Raw genomic sequence first — 25,415 nt, forward strand, 5'->3', positions numbered from 1 at the left:
AATACAGCTGTCAAAGGTAATGGAAATAGCATAGCATAGCTATAAAAGTTCAATGTATTCTCCTCAGCATAATGTACACTCATCTCAACCGATGTCAAGTAGCAAAATATGGATGTACTGGAGTTCAGGATAGAATATTTCTGCTATGATCAGTGACATCATCAACACTATTTTCTCAAGATGTAAGTTGTGGTGACTTACAGATCTCAAACATTGCTAGAGATCAATGTCAGGTTGGAATGTGATAATTTGGCTCCGAGTTGGCAAATCTAAAACATATGTTAATAACAATAATAAATTATTATAATTATTATTATTAATTCAGTTATACTTCTGTACATACTGAAAACCTTCAACTGTTTCGACTACGGTCCGCATTTTCAATTTTTTGGTATGTGGTGACAGTGATAACACAAACATCCTCACCCAAAGTTCCCATTTCCTTGAGGGGATCATAAGACATAGTTAAAATATCTGTGATTGTATGATGTCAAAATCATCAGTCATTATGATGTGCTGATAGTTGCCTTACTGATAGCGTCACTGGTCAAAGATGACTGATATTACGTTCTTCACCACTTCCACAACGTATAATTTGCCTCCTATACAATTTACACGTAACTTGTTGAACAAATACCTTCATGTAATAGATAAGATATGAAAGGGGCAGTGACAGTGTCACGTTATATGATGTGGAATGAAGGAAGGTAAATAAATGTAAATGTCATGTGACTAGGGCTTCCCATCAGGTAGATGGTTTGGCAGGTGCAAGTCTTTCGATTTGATGCCACTTGGGCGTTGATGGGGATGAAATAACCGACGATTAGGACAACACAATAGGCAGTCCCTGTGCGGAGAAAATCTCCAAGCCAGCCGGGAATCGAACCCGGGCCCTTAGGATTGACATTCTGTAGGGCTAACCACTCAGCTACCAGGGGCAGACAAGAAGGAAGGTTAGGAATTAATATCCAGTCAATGCTGAGTTCACAGAGAAAAAAATACAAAGACATAGCAGACAAAGATATGTTGGTCATGGTCTACTTAAAAAAACCTACCTCACATTCAAATAAAATGATGCAGGGAAGCCAAATTAAACCCTAACCTGAATGAACCAGTAGATATTTCAACCTCATTCCTCTCAAATGGGAGTTCAGTGCCTTGACTGCACCTCCCAATATAGTAGTTACGAGTGACTAACTGAAGCAAGAACCAGGTAAGATTTAAATGGCCCATATTTTGTATGTTTTGTTTTGTTTCAGGGCACAAAAACAATTAGGGTCATATGCGCCCATGTCAGAATTGTAGAACATGAAGACAAAAAAGGAGTTAGCAGCGACTACACATTAAGCCAAATCGACGGAAGGAACAGCTCAAAACAGATACTTGGAGAAAGGTCCATAAAATACACCATAGGGAAACAGAGGTCCAGAACTAAAGATAATATGCCCGTCGCCATATTGCTATGACGGATAAAAAGTAAACAGATCATGAGTCGTATGCTAAAACGGCCGACAACTCCGATGGCGAACATAAATTGGAATGTAAGCGGTTGAAAAAGGGCATTCCATCAGGACATGGTGAACAGTCAAAGGTTGAGGGCAATGAGCACCAAGTGATGGGAGAGCACAACTTAACAAATGGCAATGGCTAAAATGCTCTCTTCACAGCGAGAGGGCCAAGAGATGATCCAAACCGACGGGAGAGGCTTAATTTGCTGGAGCTTGTTCCCATGAAGGGAGTACAGTGGTGATGCCAATGTGACCGCACCTGCTGACAGACGGCAACACAGATCATTGGAGGGAATGGAAGAACTAGCGCACTGAGGCACCAGGACTGCAGTCTTCCATCACGAGTGAACAAGTGACAGCTTTCCTGGACCTGTTGCACTAAGGGGTGGATGGTGTACAGTGCACAGAGGCTCTGAAGGGCACAGAGTCAGAGCAGATGATGCAATTGGAAATTCGGTGTGTCTGGATGTACTGTGTAGCCCAATACCGGGCGAAAAACTTTGCTGTAAATACTGAGCAGTGTTCCAGAAGCCGATACCAAAAAACGTTGGTGCTAATGACAAAGGCACACCCAGCACCATAGTCAGTCCTAGAGCCATCAGTGTACAAAAAGGTACTATCATGAAGTTCCATGATAACATCAATAAACTTACAGCGATAGGGCATGGATGGAGTTGTGTCCTTAGGAAGCAAATGAAGGCCAAGGTGAACATGTGCTGCCACATGAAGCCAAGGAGGCGATGGGTTTATATACAACGGGAAACTGGAAAATTGTGTGAAGTTGAGCTACTGGAGGAAGGGCTGAAAGCGAACTCCAGGAGATAACAGGGACAGGTCTCATACAGGTGATCAAAGGAGGCAGTACAGGATGAGTGGCCAGGCATAGCAGACAAACAGCACGTGTATCTGCTGAGGAGGAAGAAGCAATATGACAGAGGTAGACCGGCAACTTCTGCATACAGACTCTCAACCAGGCTAGCATAAAAGGCACTAGCGGCCAAACAGATGTCACAATGGTTGATTGTATTGAGATAGCATTAAGGTGCAGATGTATAAATAAAACATCCATAGCCTAGTTTCGAACGGACAAGGGACCATTACAAATGGAGGAGGGTGGTCCAATCCGCACCCCTGAAAGTACTGCTGAGGACACATAGGACATATAGGGACCACATACAGCAGGCAGCCAGGTACGACACACTGGAGGACTAAGAAAGTTTCCTATTGATCGTAAGCCCCCAGAATTTCATAGTTTCAATGAACGGAAGAGCAACAGGTCCAAGATATACGGACAGTGCAAGAAACCACTTGTGACACCAGAAATTCATACAGTTTTGTCTGTGGAAAAGCAAAAGCCACTGTCGATGCTCCGTGAGTAAAGATGACCGACACTGCTGAATACACCATTCAAGGAGACAAGTTCATGGAGAACTACAATAGCTAACAAAACCATCAACGAAAAGGGAGCCGGATATGTCTGGCGGGAGACAGATCATAATACGGTTAATGGTGATAGCAAAGAGGATGACACTCAGGACAGAACCCTGATGCACACCGTTTTCCTGGACAAAGGTGTCTGACAAGGCAGATCCTACATGTACCGTGAAATCTTAGTCTTTTAGCAATTCCTGTAAGAAATGGGCCATGTGGCAACAGAAGCCCCATGTGTAGAGAGCACCGAGGATATCAGTCCTCCTGCAAGTGACATAGGCTTTCTCCAAATCGAAAAATACGGTCACAACCTGATATTTCTGAAAAAAACTATTCAACATGTGTTGACAAAGTGACGAGATAGTCAACTACAGAACAACACGCTCGAAATCCACGCTATGCAGTGGGTAGTAAATTGCGAGACTCAAGCCACCATACCAACCGGGTATGAATTATACATTCCATCACCTTGCAAACACAGCTAGTGAGAGAAATGGGGCAATACCTAGAAGGAAGGTGTTTGTCCTTACCGGGCTTAGGTAAGGGTATGATAGTGGCTTCATGTCAGCATCTGGGAAACGTGCCCTCTGCCCATATGAGATTGTACGTATGAAGGAGAAAGTGCTTGCCTGCAAGAGGAGGAGGAGGAGCTTAGTGTTTAACGTCCCATCGACAACGAGGTCATTAGAGACGGAGCGCAAGCTCGGGTGAAGGAAGGATGGGGAAGGAAATCAGCCGTGCCCTTTCAAAGGAACCATCCCGGCATTTGCCTGAGGCGATTTAGGGAAATCACGGAAAACCTAAATCAGGATGGCCGGAGACGGGATTGAACCGTCGTCCTCCCGAATGCGAGTCCGGTGTGCTAACCACTGCGCCACCATGCTCGGTTTGCCTGCAAGAGAAAGCTTCTGCAACATCTGAATGTGAACATTGTGCGGCCCTGGGGCGAAGAATCGGTATGAAGTTAGAGCACAATCTAGCTCCCTCTTAGTAAAGACAGCATCATAGTACTCACTATTCTGAGAAGAGAAGGGTATCGCCTGAGTCGCCTCCACTCGTTTCCAATGGAGGACAGTAGGATGACAGTGAAAGGAGCTCGAAATCTCAGCAAACAGTGGCCCAAGGTGTTGGAGATAGCAATAGGATCTACTATGACATCTGCTATTGTCAGGCTGAAAATTGGGGAATGGACCTCGGTCCCAGAGATCCATCGGAGGTTGGCCCACATGACAGAATAGGCAGTGGAACTGTTAAAAGAATTAGCAAATAAAATACAGCTAGCTTTTTACTTTTGCAAAGGACATGATGACACTGTACATGCAACTTTTTATAACAAATGCAGTTTGCCATTGTAGGACGATAGTTAAATATGTGGAGGGCACGTCTCTGCATGTGAATCGCGTCACGGCATGACTCAGTCGATCAAAGGACACAACACGGTAAAGATTAAGTGCAAGGAATGGAACATTCTGCGGTGGTAAGGATAATGTTTGTAACTGGTCCTAACAACTGGGGAAATGTGGTTCGTTGAAGCTAATCAAAGATGAGTAAAGCCTCTACTCAGCTTTAAAAAGCTGCCATTTGCGTGTGCACATTGGTGAGGCAGGAGCGAGCAATCGGATAGCACATGGGAAATGGTGGCTCAAGTACGTGTCAGAATGATGGAGATGATGGGCAAGCTCGGCAGTGCAGAAGGATAGGTCCAAATGGGAATAGGTGTGTCTGGAGTTGAAAAGAGCATGGGTGCTCCCATGTTGTGGTTGCTGATTATGAAGGTCAGCTAAGAGGGCAATTCTCTGACAGGTTCCAGAAGAACTCCAAAGGAGATGGTGCACATCAAATTCACTGAGCAGCAGAAAGGGGTTATGGAGTTGCCCAATAAGCTGGAGGAAGTCTGCCCTGGTGACACCGAATGACAGAGGGACGTAAACATTACAAAAGGAAAAGGTCAAGTGAGGAAGGAAAATGTGGACTGCAACAGCTTGAAGCTGGGTTGTTAGGGAGATGGCTTGACTATGAATGCCATCTCGGATAAGCAGCATAACTCAGCATAACTTCTACATGAGACGGAATGACATCCTCGGGGGAGGGGGGGGGGGGGGGGGGGGGGGGTTAATGTCAAAGTGGACGAAATGCGGAGCTAGAAGTGGTCGTGAGAACACAATTTTGTTTCCTGGAGTACAGCAGAACAAGCAGATGCTGTCATTCTCAGAGCAGCCGTAAGTCCTCTTTATTGGATCAACAACCGCGAATGTTCCACTGGAGTAGAGTCATAACAAGGAAAGGGGAAGAGGGAAAAAAATCAAGAAGTGCCATCTTGTCGATTGATGAGTGCCAGCCTTCGAAGACTCACTGCTACAGGCACAGAGACTGGAGGATCCTGCTCCATGAAATCTACAGAGGCATTGATATTCTCCTTGTCTGCAGATTACAGAACAGAAAAACTGTTGGCAGTGCACACCGGCGACACAGAGGTCGGCTGGATGAATATATCATGTGGCGACACCATCAAAGAGGATATTTGAATTGGCAAAGGAGAAGACCGTTTGCCTTTGTTTCACTTCTTGGGGCCTTTGCAGAGGAAGACTGAGATGTTTGTTGACTGGAGGGATGTAGGAAGTCTTTGCGGGAGTATTCCTTCTGTCCTTCCCAGCCTGCTGGTTGTGTAGCAGGTGACTTTGCCCTGTGAGGCGAAACTTTGGTGGCTTGTTGCACAGATGGGACAAGGGGTCAGTGATGCTACTATGACAATGGATGATTTTACAACCGCAGTGCTGAATTTGATGCTGCATGACTGCGTGGCCATGACCTTTGTGGAGAGAGAAGAAACAAGACCAGCACTGTATGTGCCGAATGGTAGAATGCAGGGTTTCTGACTAGTCAACAACTTGTGAGTGACCGTTTAAGACACCTTTTTTTTCAGCAGGATCTCCTGGACAGCCTGTTTGTAAAGATATACCGGACAATCTCAGGAGGAGCCGGCATCATTGCCATTGCAGCTGATGCAGCGGGGAGAAGGAGACTACTATCATCCTTGTGAGCATCCGTACCACAGGTTACACATTTTGCTGGGTGTCAACAGGGCGCATGAGTGTGTGTTTAACAGTGACACTGGTAGCAGTGCATCGGGTGTAGAATGTACAAGCGGACTGTGATAACTTCATGACTGTTTTGATCTTTGATAGAAACACCATTCTATCAAAAGTGATAAAAACAGTGCTTGCGGGCACTGAGGAAGCATATATATAGGAAAAGGGGGAATGAAGAAAGGAAACAGGAATGAAAAGTAGTGGAAAGACTGATCTCATAGCAGCTCCTGAAAATGCAGAACACATTTCCAAAAACATCCCAGACTTGTTCCCAAGGGAGGGGAAAGGAATAGCAACAGGATAAACAGGCAGCATGGAAGGGAAACAAGGCTGCAATTGTTGGGGCCCCGTGGGAGCCAAACACGAACCCACCGAAGAGTGGTGAGCCCCTTGGGGAGATTTTGTGCATACTCTATCAATTAGGTGTCAAGAGATAGGGGAATTATTTCAGTCTTCAATAGTTACTACTATTAAAATGATACCATCACATACCTCAGCTATGTATAAATCTGCCTGTTTCAGAAGTTCTCCAATCATGAGTACTGTTGATGTAGTGCCATCGCCAGTCATATCATCTTGTGCTGTTGATGCACGTGCAATAAGTGTCGCTGTAGGATGCTGTATTTGCTATAACATGGGACATCTCAATTTTTTATCACACTTTATTTGCAACAGCTTGATATTTTATAGACAAAGAACAGGAAGTAACTGCTCAACTTACCATGTCATGCAAAAGAACATTTCCATCTTTCGTAATCTTAATATCTCCAGCACCTGAGACCAACCTGAAACATTGGACGATTTAAATTACAGTGTTCTTGGCTCCATAACTATTTTAGAGATGCTCCTCGTCGAAAGAAGACATTACTTTTATACTCTATACTACTTTTTTTTTTATTTTTAACGTAAAAAACCTATAGGAAATTACATTGCATTTAACTGCTACTTTCATTTTCAGGACTTCTGATGTTTCTTGTCTTTAACTATTCATATTTTTTCTTTCCTGGGCACTATCGATCAGAAATTTTTTGACTTAGGCTCCTTCTGTTAAGGAAACATCTCCACACATTAATGGACTCTGATGATGGAGTGGGGGAAGGAATATTGGATGATGAAATAACCACAGACAAGCAACTACCACAAACACTACAAAAAAAATTGAGTAAACTGAGAACAAAACAAAAAAAAATGCGCAAACATGTTAGCTTCTGCGAATGATAAAGTAGGGATTCCTACTAAAAACTGTTTTTGTACAGAGAAAAACATGGGAGTTTTATTATTACTGTGGTAATTTGATTCAGGAGTTAAATGTGAGCAATCACAAACATTTTTAGCTAATCAACCAAGAGAAACTTGGAACTCAATCCTCTTCAGCCTACAGCTGTTTGCAATACTCTGCACTTAAAGTGTTGGGGGCTCTTGCACTATGCGCTGATGTTGGCAAGTCAGTGACGCTGGTCATAGCCAGTCGAGTAATGATATATGCTAGCCTGTGAGGATCACTAAATCTAATGATTTCTTTTGGCAGAAGATACGAATTTACTGTATTTTTTCAATATGGAGGGTGCCTGAATAACTTTTATTAATCTTGTTATTATGAATTTTATGGTTGCTTGCCAATTTTTGTATTTATTTGGTGACTAGAGAAAACGAAGTCCGGACAGACTGATCTGTAGTGAAGTCTGAAGCCTAGGTTAGGTTGGAATATGATAATTTTCTTATGAAATGCCAAAACCAATGAATCTCAACATGAAAATACAACTGCTAAATGAGTGTGATGTTTATTGTAGGCCAAGATATAAATTACATTCGTCACTGCAATAACCCTCTTTTACATCATTTCTGGATTTGCCAAAATTTCTGATAATTCAGTTAAATTCTAACTGAATAGAACAAAATACCAGATAATTTTATTTACAAATCATAGGAAATTATGAATGAAAATTTCTTTGAATCTCTGACTTAAGATTCGTTGTGCTGAGTTCCCAAGAGTCATCGTGCAAAACCGTAACAACAGAAAGGCCACCAATAACGTAACTACACTTCTACCGTAGTATTGGGGTGAGAGGGGGGGGGGGGGGAGGAGGGGTGGGAGGGGGGAGGGGGGAGGAGGGATCGATCATACAGAGGTCCACAATTCAAATCAACTGCCAAACCACAGATGAAAAATGTTCCATTAACCATAATCTAGATCACTGAAATGCTGTACTTATTTTATAATCTAGTCATGGAACAGTACCAAAATCACAGCTGCAGCCTTAATCTTATGAACTGGATGGCCCTCTGCCTTGTTAGGTAATTGAGCAGAAAGATTTAAGCTTTTCTCAAATTCCAAACTTGCACATCTTACTGCTTCTTTGTTCATGGAGGCCAAAATTTGGTAGAATGTTAAGTATATTTTGCCCTAAACTATTACACCACAGAAAAATCTGATATGGATTCTGGAAATTTAATCAAGGGCCTTTAGAACAGTAGTCAGCTATGTCATCACTGAAATAATGAGCACCTTTGAGGTAATAACATGCTGCAGGTCAACATTTGCACAGTTTGACAGATTCAAGATAGCTATTCGATGGTGGGCTTCTGTATGGCACAGACCACATGTTGTGTTCAATACAGACCTTATTTTGATGCAGTTCCTCTACACTAGTCTATCCTGCACATTCCTCCTCATCTCTGCATAGCTACTGGAATCTATGAGATACATGTGGTGATGGTTACTGTGTTTAAGCCTTGATCTCAATCTCACTCTAGAATTTTTAGCAACACACTTCCCTCCACTAACAAATTCACTAATCCCTGATGCAACAGTATATTCCATCAACTGAGCCCTTTGCCATAAGTTTCTTCCCCCCCCCCCTAATTTGAGTCAGTACTTCATTAGACATTCAATATTCTCATATAATTTTCAGAATTCTTTCATAGCACCACACTTAAAAACTTCAATATTATTTGTACTGTTCATCACACATATTTCACTTCCTTAAAAGGCTATATTCCAGACAAATACTTTAAGAAAATGATTCCTGACACTGAAATTTCTGTTTCATGTTAAAATCTCTCTCTTTTTAAGAAACACTTTTCTTGCTATTGCCAGTCCACATTTTATAACCTCTCTAGTCATGCTGTTTTTAGTTATTTTGTTGTCCAAATAGCAACTCATTTACTATCAATAGTGTCTTATTTCACTGTTTGATGTAATATGACTCACTGCACCTTGTTTACTTTTGATGATGTTCATCTCATAACCTCTTTTCCAGATAATCCATTCCATTCAATTACTCTTCCTGGTTCTTTACTGTGACTGAATTACAGTCATCAGCAAACATCAAGATTTTAATTCTTCTCCCTCAATGTTAACTCTCTTTCCAAATTTCTCATTGTTTCCTTCATTGCTTGCTCAATGTATATACTGAATACCACCAGGGATAGGCTGTAAACTTGTCTGATACCCTTTTCAACCACTGACTCCACAAAATGATTCTTGAAACAGCAATCCATGTTATGTATGAGTTATGGATAACCTTTCACTTCCTGTATTTCAACCCTGTTACCTCCAGAATTACAAAGGATTTATTTATTAAGGCAAGTGATGTGATCAGAAGTGGTTCACATTTCCCACGCTTCCCCAGAATGCTGAGATCTTCCCTGAGGTCGACTACTGCCAGTCTTTCCATTCCAAAGATTCACATAACCAATAACTTCCAGTAATAGTCTGCAAAGGACCATGAAGCATATGGGATTAGATTGGTTGGTTTGGCGTACAAAGGGACCAAAAACTACAGAGTCATCAGCCCCTTTTCCTGACACAAACAAGGCTCAACATAAAACAATTCCAAAAGTATGTTTGGGAAAGTAAAAGGGGGAAAAGGAATGGGGAACCACACCTAAAAAGAAAACAAATGGGACAAACAAAAAAATGTAGAAAACATACAAGACAAGGAAAAGTAGAAGAAGGTATTAAAACCATTGAGCAGATGGTCTGGGCTGGCTGATCACAAGCATAAAAGAGAATGAGACAGCCACTCTGCAACACATTAAAATGTCCACCCCAAAAAGCCGAGGCCGGATGAACACGTGTAGGGAAAAGACGAACACAAAGGCAAACAAATGCAAAGAAAGGGGTGACAGGGTTAAAATGGAGGGAGGGTGGAGGCCTCGGAAAGAAGGCCAAATGCCCACCTTTAGATGGTACGATAAAAACCCCCTCACGTAAAACTAAATCTGCTGTTGAGGCATTGTTGCCCAACACTGAAGGTAAGGTGCTGGGAAGGTTAAAAGTCTGCCGCAGAGCAGCTAAAATTGGGCAGTCCAGCAAGATGTGGACGACAGCCAGAAGGGAGCCACAGCAACACCGAGGTGGATCCTCGCGATGGAGGAGGTAACCATGTGTTAGTCACATATGGCCAATGAGGAGCCGGCAAAGGACAACAGATTCCCTGCGAGTGGCTCGCGTGGGTGACCGCCACATATTCGTCGTCTCCTTGATAGCACAGAGTTTATTTGGTGTACTCAGATTGCGTCATTCTGTAACGCAGATCGCGAAAACTTTGTGGCGGAAGATAGCTTGCAAATCAGTCTCCAGGAGGCCCATCTCCAGAGATGGTTTACTGGTGACCTGTTTGGCCAGGCAGTCAGCAAGTTCACTGCCCGGTATCCCATGTCCTGGGGGTCCAAATAAAGATACCGAGTGTCCACTGGTGCAGAGGGCATAAAGAGACCCCTGGATTAAGAGTACCAAAGGATGCCTAGGGAAGCACTGGTCGAGAGCTTGTAGGCTGCTTAAGGAGTCACAACAAATGATGAAGGACTCACCAGAGCAGGAGCAGATATGATCAAGAGTGCGATAGATAGCAACCAACTATGCAGTGAAAATTCTGCAGCCATCCAGCAAGGAGTGTTGTTCAGCATGGCCAATGTGAGTGTAAGCAAAGCCAACAAGACTGTCGACCAGTGATCCATCTGTGTAGATTATTTCCCAGCCCTAAAACTCGCCAAGAAAAGAGAAAATTCCAGCAGAGGGCCTCAGGTGGGACTGAGGCTTTGGGGCGTTCCAAAGGGTCCAGCCAAAGCTGTGGCCGAGGTATGGACAGTGGAGGTGTACGGAAGTGGGCCTGCAGGAAGCATCAAGTTCATGAAGAAGTGACCGGACACAGACGGCAAAGGGATTCCCAGTTCTGTGCCACCATTACGGGAGATGGAGCACTGTGTTACAGAAGAGAAGATGGTAATTTGGATGGCGAGGAGAACTATGTATGTGGGCGGTATATTTGCGAGGAATAGTTGCTGCCGGAGCAGCAATGGAGGAACACCAGCTTCCAAAAGGAGGCTGTTCACAGGGCATGATCGGAAGGTGGCTCTCGTCACAAGGAAAACTTCACAGTGGTGGACAGGGTCTAGTATACCCAGTGGAGAGGGGGCTGCTGAACCACACACCACACTTTCGTAATCAACATGGGACTGTACAAGGGCTTGATGCCACTGCAGCAGTGTACAACAATCAGCACCCCAGTCTGTGTAGCTCAGGCATCAAATAAGATTAAGGTACCACCACCATTAACAGATGTCGAAGACCAGTCCCAGAAAACAGTAAGTCTCCACTATATCTAGCAGTTGGTCATCGAGGTGAAGTTCTCGATGGGGATGGACGGTACGACGATGACAGAAGTGCATCACGCAAGTTTTGTCAGCCGAAAACAAGGCCGTGAGTGAGGGCCCACGACTGCATTGGTGTTCAGCCGCAACAGTACAAGAGGAGCAAAACGAAATACAAAAATAGTCAGCGCATAGGAGGGGAGAGATTGACAATCCTACTGCTAATGCGAGAACATTGACGGCAAGAAAAGAGTGGGTCACTCAGACAGAGCCCAGTAGGACCCCATCCTCTTGTACATGGAGTGGACTAAGGGAAGCACCGACACGAACTCTGAAAGTGCAGCGTGACAAAAAGTTCTGTATAAAAATCTGGAGTCACCACTCATGCAGAGTAGCAACGATGTGGTGTCACCAAGTGGTATCGTATGCCTTCGTGAGATCGATAAAAATGGTAATAAGATGTTGCCTGGAAAAGGCTGATCGAACGGCAGACTCCAGGTACACCAAGTTGTTGATGTGGAGCGTAATTGGCGAAAACTGCCCTGGGACGGAGCCAGAAGGTCCCCAAACTCAAGGAGCCAACACAACCGCCAGCTCACCACATGTTCAAGCAGATGGCACAGAATGTTGGTGAGGCTGATGGGATGATAGCTGTCAACACTCAGTGGATTCTTCCCGGGCTTTAGCACTGGAATGACGACACTTTCTTGCCCTTGTGATGGGAATTTGCCATAGCTTCAAACGCGGTTGAAGACAGCAAGGAAGTGGCGTTGGGAATCCACTGACAGATGTATCAGCATTTGCGAATGGATGCAACCTGGGCCAGTGGATGTGTCAGCACAGTCGGCAAGGGCACTGAGAAATTCCCGATCACTGAAGGGAACATTATAAGGGTCAGGGTGGCGTGGAGCAAAAGAGAGACGTTGTCGCTCCGTCCTCTATCTGAGGAGATGAAAGATAAGCTTGCTCCAAACCTGGGAGGGGGAGGTTCATGTTCCAACAGTGGAGATATACTGTTCCCAACAGATCACTTCATCGATGGTGGCATGCAATGGATACTCAATGTTGGTAGCGGATGTGAAAGTGTTCCAGTCAGCCTTAAGAAGAACTCACCTGGGCAAGTGTCGATATGAGGGACCCTGCAGTAGGGACAGGAAGAGTGGAAAGTGGAGGGACCCTGCAGTAGGGACAGGAAGAGTGGAAAGTGGTCACTACCACACAAGTTGTTGTGATCTCCAGTGGATAGATGGGAGAAGGCCAGGACTGCAAACCAAGAGATCAATGGCCGAATATGTGACATGTGCCACATTGAAATGTGTGAGGGCACCTGTATTCAGGAGGCAAAGGTTGAGGTGAGGTAGTAGGTCCTCAACATCTGTGCAATGGCCATTAACCTTGGCTCCACCCCACAAAGGGTTATGGGCTTTAAAATCACCAAGAAGGAGAAAAGTTGGGGGGAGTTACGAAATGAGTGCAACCACAACATGGGGTGGTGCTTCACCACCTGGAGGGAGGTAGATGTTACATACAGTGATCTCCTGTGTTGTCCTCACCCTGACAGTCACCACTTTTAAAGGTGTTTGAAGGGACACAGGTTCACTACAGAAAGAGGTAAGGACGAAAATACATACTCCACTTGACAGTCTGTCACAGGCAGGATGGTTTTTGTAGCACTCCACTTGACAGTCTGTCACAGGCAGGATGGTTTTTGTAGCACCTCTGGTAGTCACAAATGGCAGTTGTGCACATTGTGAGAAACCAGGTCTCTTGAAGGACAATGCAAAAAGCAGGTGTACTGCTTAAGAACTGACGTAACTCAGCAGGTGGGAGAAAAAATTGCTGCAGTTCCACTGGAGAAGGAAGCTTTCTGTCATCTGGGATGGCACGGGGTGATCAAGGAGGCTAATTAGTCATCATCACCTGTTGCCACTGGTTGATTGTCGGCATCCAGTATCATTGCATCCGAGGCGTCGGTGAGATCTAGGTCCTCAGGGGCCACCAGAATCTCCACCTCCTCCTCGGACGCAGAGCCGTGAGGGAGTGCTGGTGTCAGGGGCACTGGAGGCTCCCGTTTATTAGTGGACTTTTTCTTTGAAGTTTTACCCTCTTGCCGATCCTTAGGGGTTTGCTGGGAGGGCTTCTCAGAAGACGAAGACCTTGAAGCCCTTACACCAGCAGCCAGTGGCTCTTTCAACCACAGGCTGGTGTTCACTGGATCACTGGCAGGGGACCGTGGAAGGTAAGAGTGCCAAGGGACCCCACCCCCATAAGAGGAGCCGGTTGCTTCTCCGGCTGCAGCAGGGGAGGGGGGGGAGGGGGGGACCGATGTCCCTGGCCTTTTGGGGGGGGGGGGGGGGGGGGGGGATGTTCCCAAAGTAGAGGCTTTGGGAGCAACAGAAGACCTGCCCCCAGTCAACTGGACAGGAGAGGAAGGTGGGTGGCCCTTAGGGCCCACTGGAGCAACATTAGATGATGAGCATAATGGCATCATCGATGGCGACGCCGTCGCAGCGGCAGCGTGAAGATAGCATGGGAACAGGGTTTAGTCTTTCATATCTGAGTTTAGCCTCATGGTAAGTACCGGGCAGTCTGGCAAGCAGGGGGAGTGATGCTGTCCACAGTTCACACAGGTGGGAGGAGGCACACATGGAGTATTTGAATGCAGTGAACATCTGCAGTCTCTACATGTGGTGCTGGAAGGGCACCAGGAGGAATTGTGCCCAAATTTCCAGCACTTAAGCATCGCATAGGGGAAGGGGTCACAGGATTTGACATCACATTGGTACACCATCACCTTGATCTTTTCAGGTAATGAATCACCCTCAAAGGCAAAGACGAAGGCACCAGTGACAACCCTATTGTCTTTGGGTCCCCTGTAAACACACCGGATGAAATGAACACCACCACCATTCTAAATTGGCACATAGCTCATCATCGGATTGTAACAGGAGGTCACGAAGAAAAATAATTCCCTAGACCATATTGAAGCTTTTGTGGGGAGTAACCGAAACAGGAATTCACCCACCTAGTCACAGACGAGTAATACCCACGACAGGGTTGGGGATGCTGTCTGAATCGAAACTGACCCATTGCGCATTTTGGACAGCGCTGTCCCTTCCTCAAATTTATCCTCCAGGTGATCAACAAAAAACAGAGGCTTCGTTTCCAGAAATGAGTACCCATCAGTTCTGCTGCAAACCGAGTAATTTGGCGAATATGGATCCTGTTGCTCTGAAGCCCAATGGTCCTCCGAAGGTGTTGCTAGGGAGAACGATTTAGGGTCATGCCTGTCAGCATTTAAATCAACCTTTCCTTTCCTTAGAGACTGCTGGGGGCATTTGGTCACCACCAAAAGATGATTTAGTCCGCTTCATTGCAGGTCATCCGCCCTGATGCCACCCACTTCGATCAAAGGCTATCCCCAAGGGCGCTACTAGCCACAGCAGAGGTTTCCTGGCATGATGGCCGTTCCTGGGAGTCCAGATGCCCCACAAAGACGGGCATCTACTGCTTGGCATATGTGGGGAGTTTACAGCTCATGCATCAGCAGTGCAATCCCTGTGTTGTCCGGTGTCTACCACATGACGACCCCACCACAACGAACTGGCTACCGTGCTGGGTATTGGGCGCAGACAAATCCAATATTGTCATAGAGGTGAAAGAGGACAGGAGACAATGGAAGAAGATGACATACCCCAGAAAGTGTCCTCGCCCAAATAGTTGAATTGCAGGTGGTGATGCAAAGACATGATGACAAGAGGTTCAGGAGACTGAATCCGAGGACACTATGGGCAACTCGTGCACCAAGTAAGACATCCTTCCCCATATGGCCTGCACTTCTGTAAAATTTGGAAAGTGGCAGGTCAAACCATAAAATGGTATCTGAACTTACAGGGCTGAAGAGTGAGAGACTCCTTTTAGTCGCCTCTTACGACAGGCAGGAATACCTCGGACCTATTCTAACATGCTGACCCGCACGGGCCATGGGTTTAGATTCAAAGTGTGCAGGGGATGAAAGACTAAGCCTTATAAAACAGCACCATAGAAAAATAACTATTTCACTATGAAATATAGAAAAAACAACAATAGTGCCATTCATTCCAAGTGGTTAATTTTGCAAAACGTTTCTGCATGACCATCATGTATTTCGCTGAACTTCTATGTGAGCATGAGCACATGCTCCCAATGAACATTGGTAAGTTTTATTTAACACCAATATAATATTCTAGACACACAGTCATTAGTTTGACCCCATAGTGCAAATGTAAAAAGTGCACCCGTAAATTTTTATAAACAGACATAAGAGTATCTCCGGTAATTTTTTTTAAAGCAATTTTTGTGAGTTCACTTAAATGAAAGATGATTTACTGAGCAATTTTCATATGGAAAATTTGAAGCGAAGTTGGGCGAAAAAATACACACTTGGGAAAAAAGTGAAGTTTAGCTTTCATATCTCTGGAAGTAACTGTAGGAAACTTTGCTCATAATAAGTTACCAATACAAGGTTTAGAATATAAAATTTCACTTTCCAACTGCTTCCCAATAGTTAACAAATTGATGGCAAAGTTTTCACTTTCTGTAATAACACCAAAAAAGCCTATGTTCAGCTCACTTTTACAGAAAAAATCTGCACATTTTCTTAAAGCATTTTTATTAGAAAATCCACCTGAAAAACTAGATTTGGTTTCACAATGTGAACATATAAAGCTCTCAAAAGCAACAATGTGGAAGTGCATTTAACCAAGCAAAACATTTTGCAGATGAACACGTGGATGGGGTTTCCGACATTTAAGGTACTGAATGTTTAAAGTACTCATTTGCATGGTCAAATTTCATTTTTAGAAATGTTTAAAGTTGCTTTGTTTTACTCATACATTTTCACAATATTGCAACTTTACTCACAGTACATACAAAATAGTTTCATTTACCATCGGCAGCACAGTTATATACAGACCATTTCATTAAATCATCATAAAAATACCTACATTCATGCAGAATATAATCAACTGAATGTTATACGTCTTGCATTTTGTTTCTGTTAGTAGTCACTAGTTCACTGAAAGGCTTTTCAAAATTAAAAACCACAGACATTTCTGGAAACTGAAGATTCCTGGTACTTTCATTGCGTCCTAACTCAATACTTGTCCCATTTTACATCTCACAACACTGTTGAACTACAAAAAGTGAAATGTAACATGTCCTGCATAAGGTGTTCTACAGATGGCATGCGAACATAATCACCATTGAAAGGGCGTTATTCCAGTGGTAAAAAAGCCTTTAAAATTGACATCACTGTTACAAAGTCACAAAAATCATTTACAACATTTCTCATATATATAGAATCTGGTACCACACTTCACTCATTTTGCCAAAATTTGGTAAAGGACCTTTAAAAATGAATGTATCAATTGTTTAGTACTCTGGAAGAGTTAATGTCTAAATTCCTGATGACTAGGAAGTGAGATAATCAGAACAATTCAAAAAACTTTAAGAAATGGGGTTTCTTTCCTCATGACTCATCGTTAGAAATATCAGCCTTTTTTTTGGGTAACTGTAGAATCAAAGTGGTATTAAATTTCTTCAAAGTTTAACTGTGCATTACCAAAGAACTGAACATCATGGGAGTAAAATTGTTGCATAACAGCTGCAACACACATTGTAATACCCATAGCAGTCTACCTGACACTTTATGCTAAAAGAGTAGGGTAATCAGAGAATAATGAAACAAGCCATTTGCAGGGATCAAAAGATGAAAAAACACATTTCAAATAGATCTTTTTGTCTACTTCCTTTTCATGATCATCTGTCTGCTCTTACTCAACAGTATACTGTTTCAAAACAAGATTGATGATCTGATCATCATCTAGTTCTTTATTGGTAACAGCACCATCATCATCTGTTAGCCATTAATCTATATCAGCATGCTGGATACCATTATGAAGAGTTTGCAAATCAGTAACTAAAACTACAGTGCCTGACACTTTCGAGTCTGGATGTTGTTGCTCTTAGGTTGGGCTAGGACAAACTTCCATGACCTTTGTAGAGTGGTTTTGTTTAAGTTCTCAAGCAACTGTGTAAATTACATCTTTTATGTGAAGGTTCTTCATTGCTTCAAAAAGACCACAACTCTACTGTTTTCTCTGACAAACCACTGATCTATTTCCCTGTGTAACATCATTTTAACAACTTGGTAACACCTTGGTCCATTAGCTGGATTACAGTCACTTTGGGCAGAAAGTCAGATTTTATGTCACTGTGTAGAATTTCTGAATCAGAAGGTAGTGTCTAGTAACAAAATTGCACAAGGTGGTAGGTTTTTTGATTTCAAGTATTTAACTGCTGCAATAAATGCATCAAAAAATCGCACTTTAAACAAATTACCATTCACCCCAAAAACTTTGAGCTTTGGAATAAACAGGAAGTGCTGACGTGTTTGTTTTTCAAGGCTCTTGGTTTCTTAGATTTGTAGATTACAAACTACGGTAACTTATTGTCCCCACTTGCACTGTTGCATCTTGCAATTGTCAGCTTTTTCTTTGCTAGTTTTGTGCATTTGACTGCTTCATTCTTTGGGTAGGGGTTTTGAGGGACCAATTTATAATTCAGCCCAGTCTTGTCAATGTTGTACAAGGGTCATTCCATGCCAAACTGAGCCTGAGGCTTATTTTTTGAAAAAATTGCCAAAGTTAACAAAGTTATAGTTTTTCGAATCTACAAAAGTTGAATTTTACTGTCCTGAAAAAATTACATAATTAGCTGAGGAAGTAACAGAGTTGGCGATTCTACAGATGAGGATGGAAAACAAAAGGTTTGCTTTTTGTGTTGGCAGCTGTTTAAATTTGGGTTGCAGCGATTGTTGATGTTTTAATTGTTAAATTTCAAGAGCAGAATCTTATCTTTCTGACAAACTTCAGTTTTTAAAGAAAGGTAAGTTATTAAGTATGCAGCTAATTCACAAAAGTTACTATGTATTTAGTGTCCCACCCGTGACAAAAAACATGAAAAAGTTTACCTTCTAACTCAGCAATTATAGTAATTCTATATATTTTAGGTTAGAAGTAAGAAAAACAAATAAAAACATCCAATGAACCATAAGGCACCTTCTAAGTTGAAAATGATCATTTATAAATGTTAAAAGAAATTGTGTCCCACCCGTGACAGTTTTTTGGATGTTACTCAAATCTAAACCATTTAACACTTCTTGTTCTTGTTATGTTAAATTGGTTGATATAACAAATGCTTTGATGGTTTACACTAAATAAAAACTTACTGTTTATTCAGAAAACGAGGAAAACAACATCAGTAGAGCTTATGAGAAAACTTCGAGAAAAACTGAAGAAAGATACCAGCAAGTACAATGTCCATAAAGAAAAAGAAAGAGAGCGGGATAAAAGAAGGAGGGAAAATATGAAGAAGAAGGTATGCTCCAGTGAAAAATCTTTATTGGAATATCGAAAGAAGGAAGCTGAAAGAAAAAGGAAGTACAGACTTAAACTAAAATCCGTATTAATTGAAGATCAGTCTGAGACCTGTATTTCCCAGTTAGGATCATATAAATGTCCTCAGTCCCTTGGCAAAGCTATTTCTCGGGTAAAGAAGGTGCTTCCTTCAAGCCCCTCAAAAAAATCAGCAGTAATAAAAAAGCTTGTAAGTAAAAGCTTACCTAAAAAGGTAGTAAAGCAGATTTTCCCAGTAGTGAAGAAAACATCTCGTACTCTTAGAAAACATCTCGTACTCTTACAGGTGATAATCTGTTCAAAATACAAATTTTTTCACAAATAATGAAATCAGCAGGCAGACACCTGATATAAAGGATGTAAAGTCTATTGTAGACCATGAAACTGGGAAAAGAGTTAGCTTGCAGAAACGTCACATGAATATGACAGTTACGGAAGCATTTTTTCTTTTTAAGCAAGACAATCCAGATATTGCTATCAAGATTTTAAAATTCTATAAGTTGCGGCCTAAAAATGTTGTTCTAACGTCTCAAATGCCTCACAATGTATGTGTGTGCAGATATGCTAACTTCAACTTCATCATTGAAGCCATCCACAAAGAAATAGCTAGTTCCTCTGCTACTCACACTCACCTTATGAATCTTGTTTGCTGTGATGTAGAAAGTGAAATATGCATGACAAGTCAATGCAAGAAATGCATCATGAATTTACACACATCAATAGATGGAAAGTTTGATTTGTGTGACATAATATCTTGGAGAAAATGGACCGAACATGAATGTCACCCTAAACAGACTACTACCAGTGGAACACTCTGTGAAGCTCTCTCTGAACTTCAGTCTCAACTAAAAACATTCAAGGAGCACTTCTTTGTCAAAAGGATGCAATCTGGAGTTTTCAAGACTGTGAAAGCATCAGTTAGTGATGATGAAGTGATATTGCAAATAGATTTTGCAGAAAACTATGTAGCACTGGCACAAGATGAGATACAAAGTGCCCACTGGAGTCATACACAGATTACAGTGGTCACTATTTGTGTTTGGATGAAAACAGGGCTACACTCATTTGCAATTGTGAGCGATGAACTGTGCCACGACAAGTACTCAGTTTATGCATGCTTGAAGAGTATGATTCAAATGGCTCTGAGCACTATGGGACTTAACATCTGTGGTCATCAGTCCCCTAGAACTTAGAACTACTTAAACCTAACTAACCTAAGGACATCACACACATCCATGCCCGAGGCAGGATTCGAACCTGCGACCGTAGCGGTCACGCAGTTCCAGACTGTAGCGCCTAGAACCGCACGGCCACACTGGCCGGCGCTTGAAGAGTATAATAAGTAAGCTGAAACAAGAGCTTCCCAATTTGACTTCGATACGAATTTTTTCTGATGGTTGCGCAGGTAAATTTAAGAACAAATTCACCATTTCTAACCTCTGCTACATGATGCAAGACTTTGGAGTGTCTGGAGAATGGCTTTTCTTTGCAACATCACATGGGAAATGTGTAATGGATGGCATTGGAGCTGTAACAAAAAGGGCTATTTGGAATAAAGTTAAGCAAAGAAAAGTCATCATCAGCAATGCACAGGAATTTTTAGACTGTGCCAAATCATCTGTTTCTGGAATAAACTTTCTTCTTCTGACAAAAGATCATATTGATGAAAACAGAGACCTTCTGGATAGCTGCTGGAAAGCTGTTAAAAAAAATAAAAGATATCCGCAGCAAGCATTACTTCAACGGTTACAATATCTGTAACCTAGTATGTGGTAGAACTTTCCTAAAATCAGATTTAGTGAAAGTGGAGGTTTTTCCCACTTTCACCCAACACATATTCACTAATCTACACAGATTCTGAGATGAGTGATAAGGAATCATATCCTGATGTCCTGTTGACACCCAATTCCCAAGCAGTTACAGGTTCAGAACCAGTTGTGGAACAAATCATGCCAGGAGCATTTATTTTAGTAGAGTTCCAAATCCACTACATACAGATATGCTGCAACTGCACAGAGAAGTGTAGAAGACAATGAGGAAATACAGATTATGTGTATGCGATCTGTTGGGGACTCAGCAAATGTATTTAAAGCTGACGAGCAAGATGTATCCTACATAGAGTTTAAAGAAGTTCTTGCTATTCTCCCGAATCCAAATGTCAAACATGTTAGGGACACTTTATATTATGAGTTTCCCGGCAATTTAGACATTTTCGAAAGTGGGTGAGAGGTCAAGTGCATTTTTTCAAAGTGGTACATTCTTCAAGTGAAATAATTAAGTACTCAGAACTGTAAACTAATACTATACAAAAATTTATATTATTTATAAGCAACAAAAATGTTCTACAAAGTTACTAAAACTTAAAGTGCCTTCTAAGTATATGTTACCTACTGATTCATAGCTAACTTACATAATAAAATCAGTTTAATTAAAAGAAAAAGATTGTACTTCACATGAGTCCCACCCGTGACAGTCTTTGATTGCAATTATTGTAAGTAAGTATTACTAATCTAATATTTATTGATATGTCATGTAGATAATTGTTTTATTAATGTGAATTCAATATTTTCAAAAGAAAATAAGTGCTTAAATCACAGAATTCTTCTAAAATGTTAGTGGTTATTCAATGCTACGTCTATTTGCTGTCCCACCCGTGACAAAGTTTTAAAGATGAATAACAGCTCAATTTGTAAACGTCTGACATTCAGATTTAAAGCGAAAGTAAAACAATTATTTATAAGGCAACCAGTCAATTTTTACTTTATTTCTATTTATACTTTATGTTATATCAGCATCTGACTGTTGAAAAACTTAGTGCAACTGTCCCACCTGTGACAATGGAATCCCCCATAATCAATGAGCTACCAGTTAATTTTCTGAGAATACTTTTTCAGTTTTTTAAACAAACTCCTTAACTGCATCATCATTAGAGAAAGTTTTTCACCTGAAACTATAGCACCATAATGCTTTTCCAACCGATGAAGTGCAAACCACCACTTGCTTGAAATCCATGTTCTCCACACACCCCCAGGTTTTGTGCAACTGAATAGCTTTTTCTTTCATGATAGTGCCTGAAATATGGGCTCTTCTTACTTCTTTCCTGACAAAACCAAACCCACAGAGTATCATCCAAGAACCCAAGTATTGATTTTTCAATGGTTTTTTTAAGTATTTTACTGTAATGGTTGTCACTCCAACACCCATTTCAGAGGCTATTTTGAACTTCACTTTCCCTTTTCTGATTTGTAGACTTTTTAATCTTTCAGAATCCCTGAACTTCTTAATCACAACTTGGAAATTAAAAGGAATACAGTAACAAATTTATAAAGTACACAAATAAAGCAGCAGATTAAAGGATACAGAACAGTGAACAGTCGAGCAGTACATTAGTCTGTCATGCATGAGCAACATGACTCAAATGGACACATGCTGTGACACGAATAAAATCACTTGGTAACAAAGGTATGCCAATCAGCTTGGAACGCACATGGATGGTTGGACACAGGGTTGGATGATTCAAAGAGTTGGTTAATTGAAGGTAAATAATGAAGGTTGTGCTTGAAAAGTGTTGCTATGATCCAGTGGCAAAAATACTGTTTGTTTATTTTAAAGTGAGACAACCAGCACCCCCCCGCCCCCCCCCCCCCCAAAAAAGGAAAAATCACCATAGTGGCCACACCCAATTGCTGTGTAACAGCAGCCACTGGTGGGTTTCTTTACCACATGTTGAGAAGTCTGATAAGGGCCTCTATTCCAAGCATCATGGTATATTTCTGCAAGTGTCAGAAGACAAAAGCTAGAGCTGGTCTCTTAAGACCCTAAGCTTATGTTTCCTTCAAGCTACTTCAAATTTTTGTACAAGTTTCATTAATTTTCTATACAATGTTATGCCAAAAAATATATTGCTGGCCAGACGATGTCACTGTGGGTGCTGGAATAACTGCCATAACGTGCTGTTCCAGAACAGAGAGCTTGTCACCCCTTGTTGGTCAAGAAAATGAATTTGCTGGGCCATGTGGATGCATTAAGCTTATTAAAGCATCCTGCTCAGCAGAGGTCTCTACTGTGACTAATTTTGGCCAGTAAATATGACATTTGAAAACCTGCTGACATGGATCATTGTTTCAGCAACTTGCAAAACATCACTGTTTTCTCTAGTTCCTACTAAAGTATGTCCACGTTAGAAAATCGCCCTTTCCATAACACTATATCATTCAATTTCTTCTTTGCTGATGAAACACAATTTAATCCCATTAACACCCTCAGTGCAGAAGAGAAAGTTCGGAGCTCCATGCACGATAATCTGCTGCATGCATTTGTCAAAAGAGTGGTTGACTGGAAATATGTGGGACTTCCACTGAGACGGATGTTTTAGTAAGCTTTATGAATTCACAATACCCAGAAGTTTCATAGTATCGGGCATCAAGGACTGACGTGTGGGTTCCAGAACAGCACATTATTGCCTTTATTCCAGCACCCTCAGTGACATTGTCTAGCTGGCAGTGTAGTTTTCCTCATGACATTCTACAGAAAATTCATGAAAATGTATTAAAAAAATTGAAGTATCTGGAAGAAAGCTTAGGATCCTAAGAGATCTCCTCTAGCTTTGTCCTCTGACACTTAAATGTATCATGCTTGGGATCCTTTGTAAAAAAAACCCTTAACAGGCTTGAAAAACTGTGATAAAGAAACCCACCAGTGGCTGGTGTCATATAACTATCGGTCATGACCTACAGTACATTAACACAACTCTTCATAAACTAAGCGAACACAAAATATTGTGTATTTCAAATTGGAATTAAACTAGCATGTGAACAGCATTGTACACTAAAAATGTATACACAAAATTCTACATGATGTTAAACCTTTTTTTAAAAAAATAAATAAACAAAAAAATAAATAAAATAAAAGGTCAAGGCTGAATGCTAACACCTTCCCCAAAACTGACACGATGTAACAATCGTGAAAACTTTAAGGCAGTATATATAATTGTATTGCCGCTATTATGCAAAAATATTACTCCCATAACATTCTGTTCTTTGGTAATGCTGTTAAATTTTGAAGTTTATAAACAGTCTGATCGGTGGTTACCACGGCATAAAAACAGGCTGATATCTGTCACGATAAGACTTGAGGAAAGTCACCATTTTTTAAAAGTGTTTTTGGGTTATTGTTACTATCTCATTTCCTAGTCATCTGGGTTTTTAGGTATCGCCTTCTCCAGAGTAAGTACGACTGCAGAACATTTTTACAGATTTAAGTACCAGCGGAATAATGGTGAATTTTAACTGCAGCTCCTCTTTGCCTTCTTTTGGTGCCTTACAAGTTCGCATTGCAAAACCAAATCTAGTTTTTTTGGGTGGTTTAGAACATAGTTAATTTAATATTTCGATACTGTTGAATAACAGATCAACCAATGCTTCCGGAAAATAATTCTGTAGTAAATGTAACGTTAATTTCGTAGACTATAACTTGTACATATTAGCTATCCAAATTAATAACAAACACAACGTTACCTGAATGCCACTACATTTTTCAATGGGTTAACTAAGGCACATGGCCATCAACGAAACTTCACTTACATTTTCATTGTGCCTTTCGGTCCTAAATTAGTTTTCATGACATCCTGAATCCCCTTTGCCGCGGAAATATTTACAGCCAACGCTTGGGCTGCCCTGGCAAATTCAGCTTTTGGGTTTAATAAACTTATAGCAGCCATTTCAGAAATTAACCACAATTAAAACGCCTACAACACTCACGCCGCACTGAAATATCCAGAAACCTTCTTTTGTTTACATCGATGCTTTCGATATATTTGAATCGATAGTGATAAATGGAAGCCGACGACTTCCATTTTAAAATCGAAAGTGTCTGCTTCATTAAATTCCTTAAATTGAAGTTAAAAGATAGGAACCATGGATACGTCGCAGCAACAATTATGTCAGGTCGATTACAAACGATCACTAAACCAAAACAATTTATAATGAGCTATACCAAATGCGTGCATGTTCACATCTAATTTGTGAATCCCGTAACTAATTAGGTTTGTTGTAAACTGTAAAGTAGAGATGTCTCTTTAATGGACATATGGATGTGCAGGAAAGAATCTTTCCTTCGCAACATGCATTTCGACCCTGGTTACTCTATGTTTGACCATACAGAGCTCTTCAAAAATTTTAAGTTCATTGCATTGTGACAGCGGAGTCCCTACACAGGTATACTTACCATATTTTTCTGTCTCCAGCCTAGGACAAATGTGTATATTTTTTGGATCCAACCCATGACATATTTTTGAAATTACTTAATAGTCTCAACTGAACTTTAACACTTTGTAG

The 25,415-nt window shown here is 41.6% G+C and overlaps 1 protein-coding gene across 1 annotated transcript in view; it reads right to left on the reverse strand.

Moving 5' to 3' along the window:
* LOC126419031 (T-complex protein 1 subunit zeta) overlaps window positions 1-24,867 on the reverse strand; it is a 64,519-nt gene extending 39,652 nt beyond the window's left edge. The window contains exons 1-3 of the mRNA XM_050086091.1: window positions 24,663-24,867; window positions 6,750-6,813; window positions 6,521-6,655 (exon numbers count right to left, since the gene is read on the reverse strand). Of these exons, the coding sequence (XP_049942048.1) occupies window positions 6,521-6,655; window positions 6,750-6,813; window positions 24,663-24,799 (336 nt within the window). The 5' untranslated portion in view covers window positions 24,800-24,867. The remainder of the gene's footprint in view (window positions 1-6,520; window positions 6,656-6,749; window positions 6,814-24,662) is intronic.
* Between the last annotated feature and the right edge of the window lie 548 nt (window positions 24,868-25,415).

This window comes from Schistocerca serialis, chromosome 9 (genome assembly GCF_023864345.2).
Source record: "Schistocerca serialis cubense isolate TAMUIC-IGC-003099 chromosome 9, iqSchSeri2.2, whole genome shotgun sequence".
Lineage (NCBI taxonomy): Eukaryota > Metazoa > Arthropoda > Insecta > Orthoptera > Acrididae > Schistocerca > Schistocerca serialis.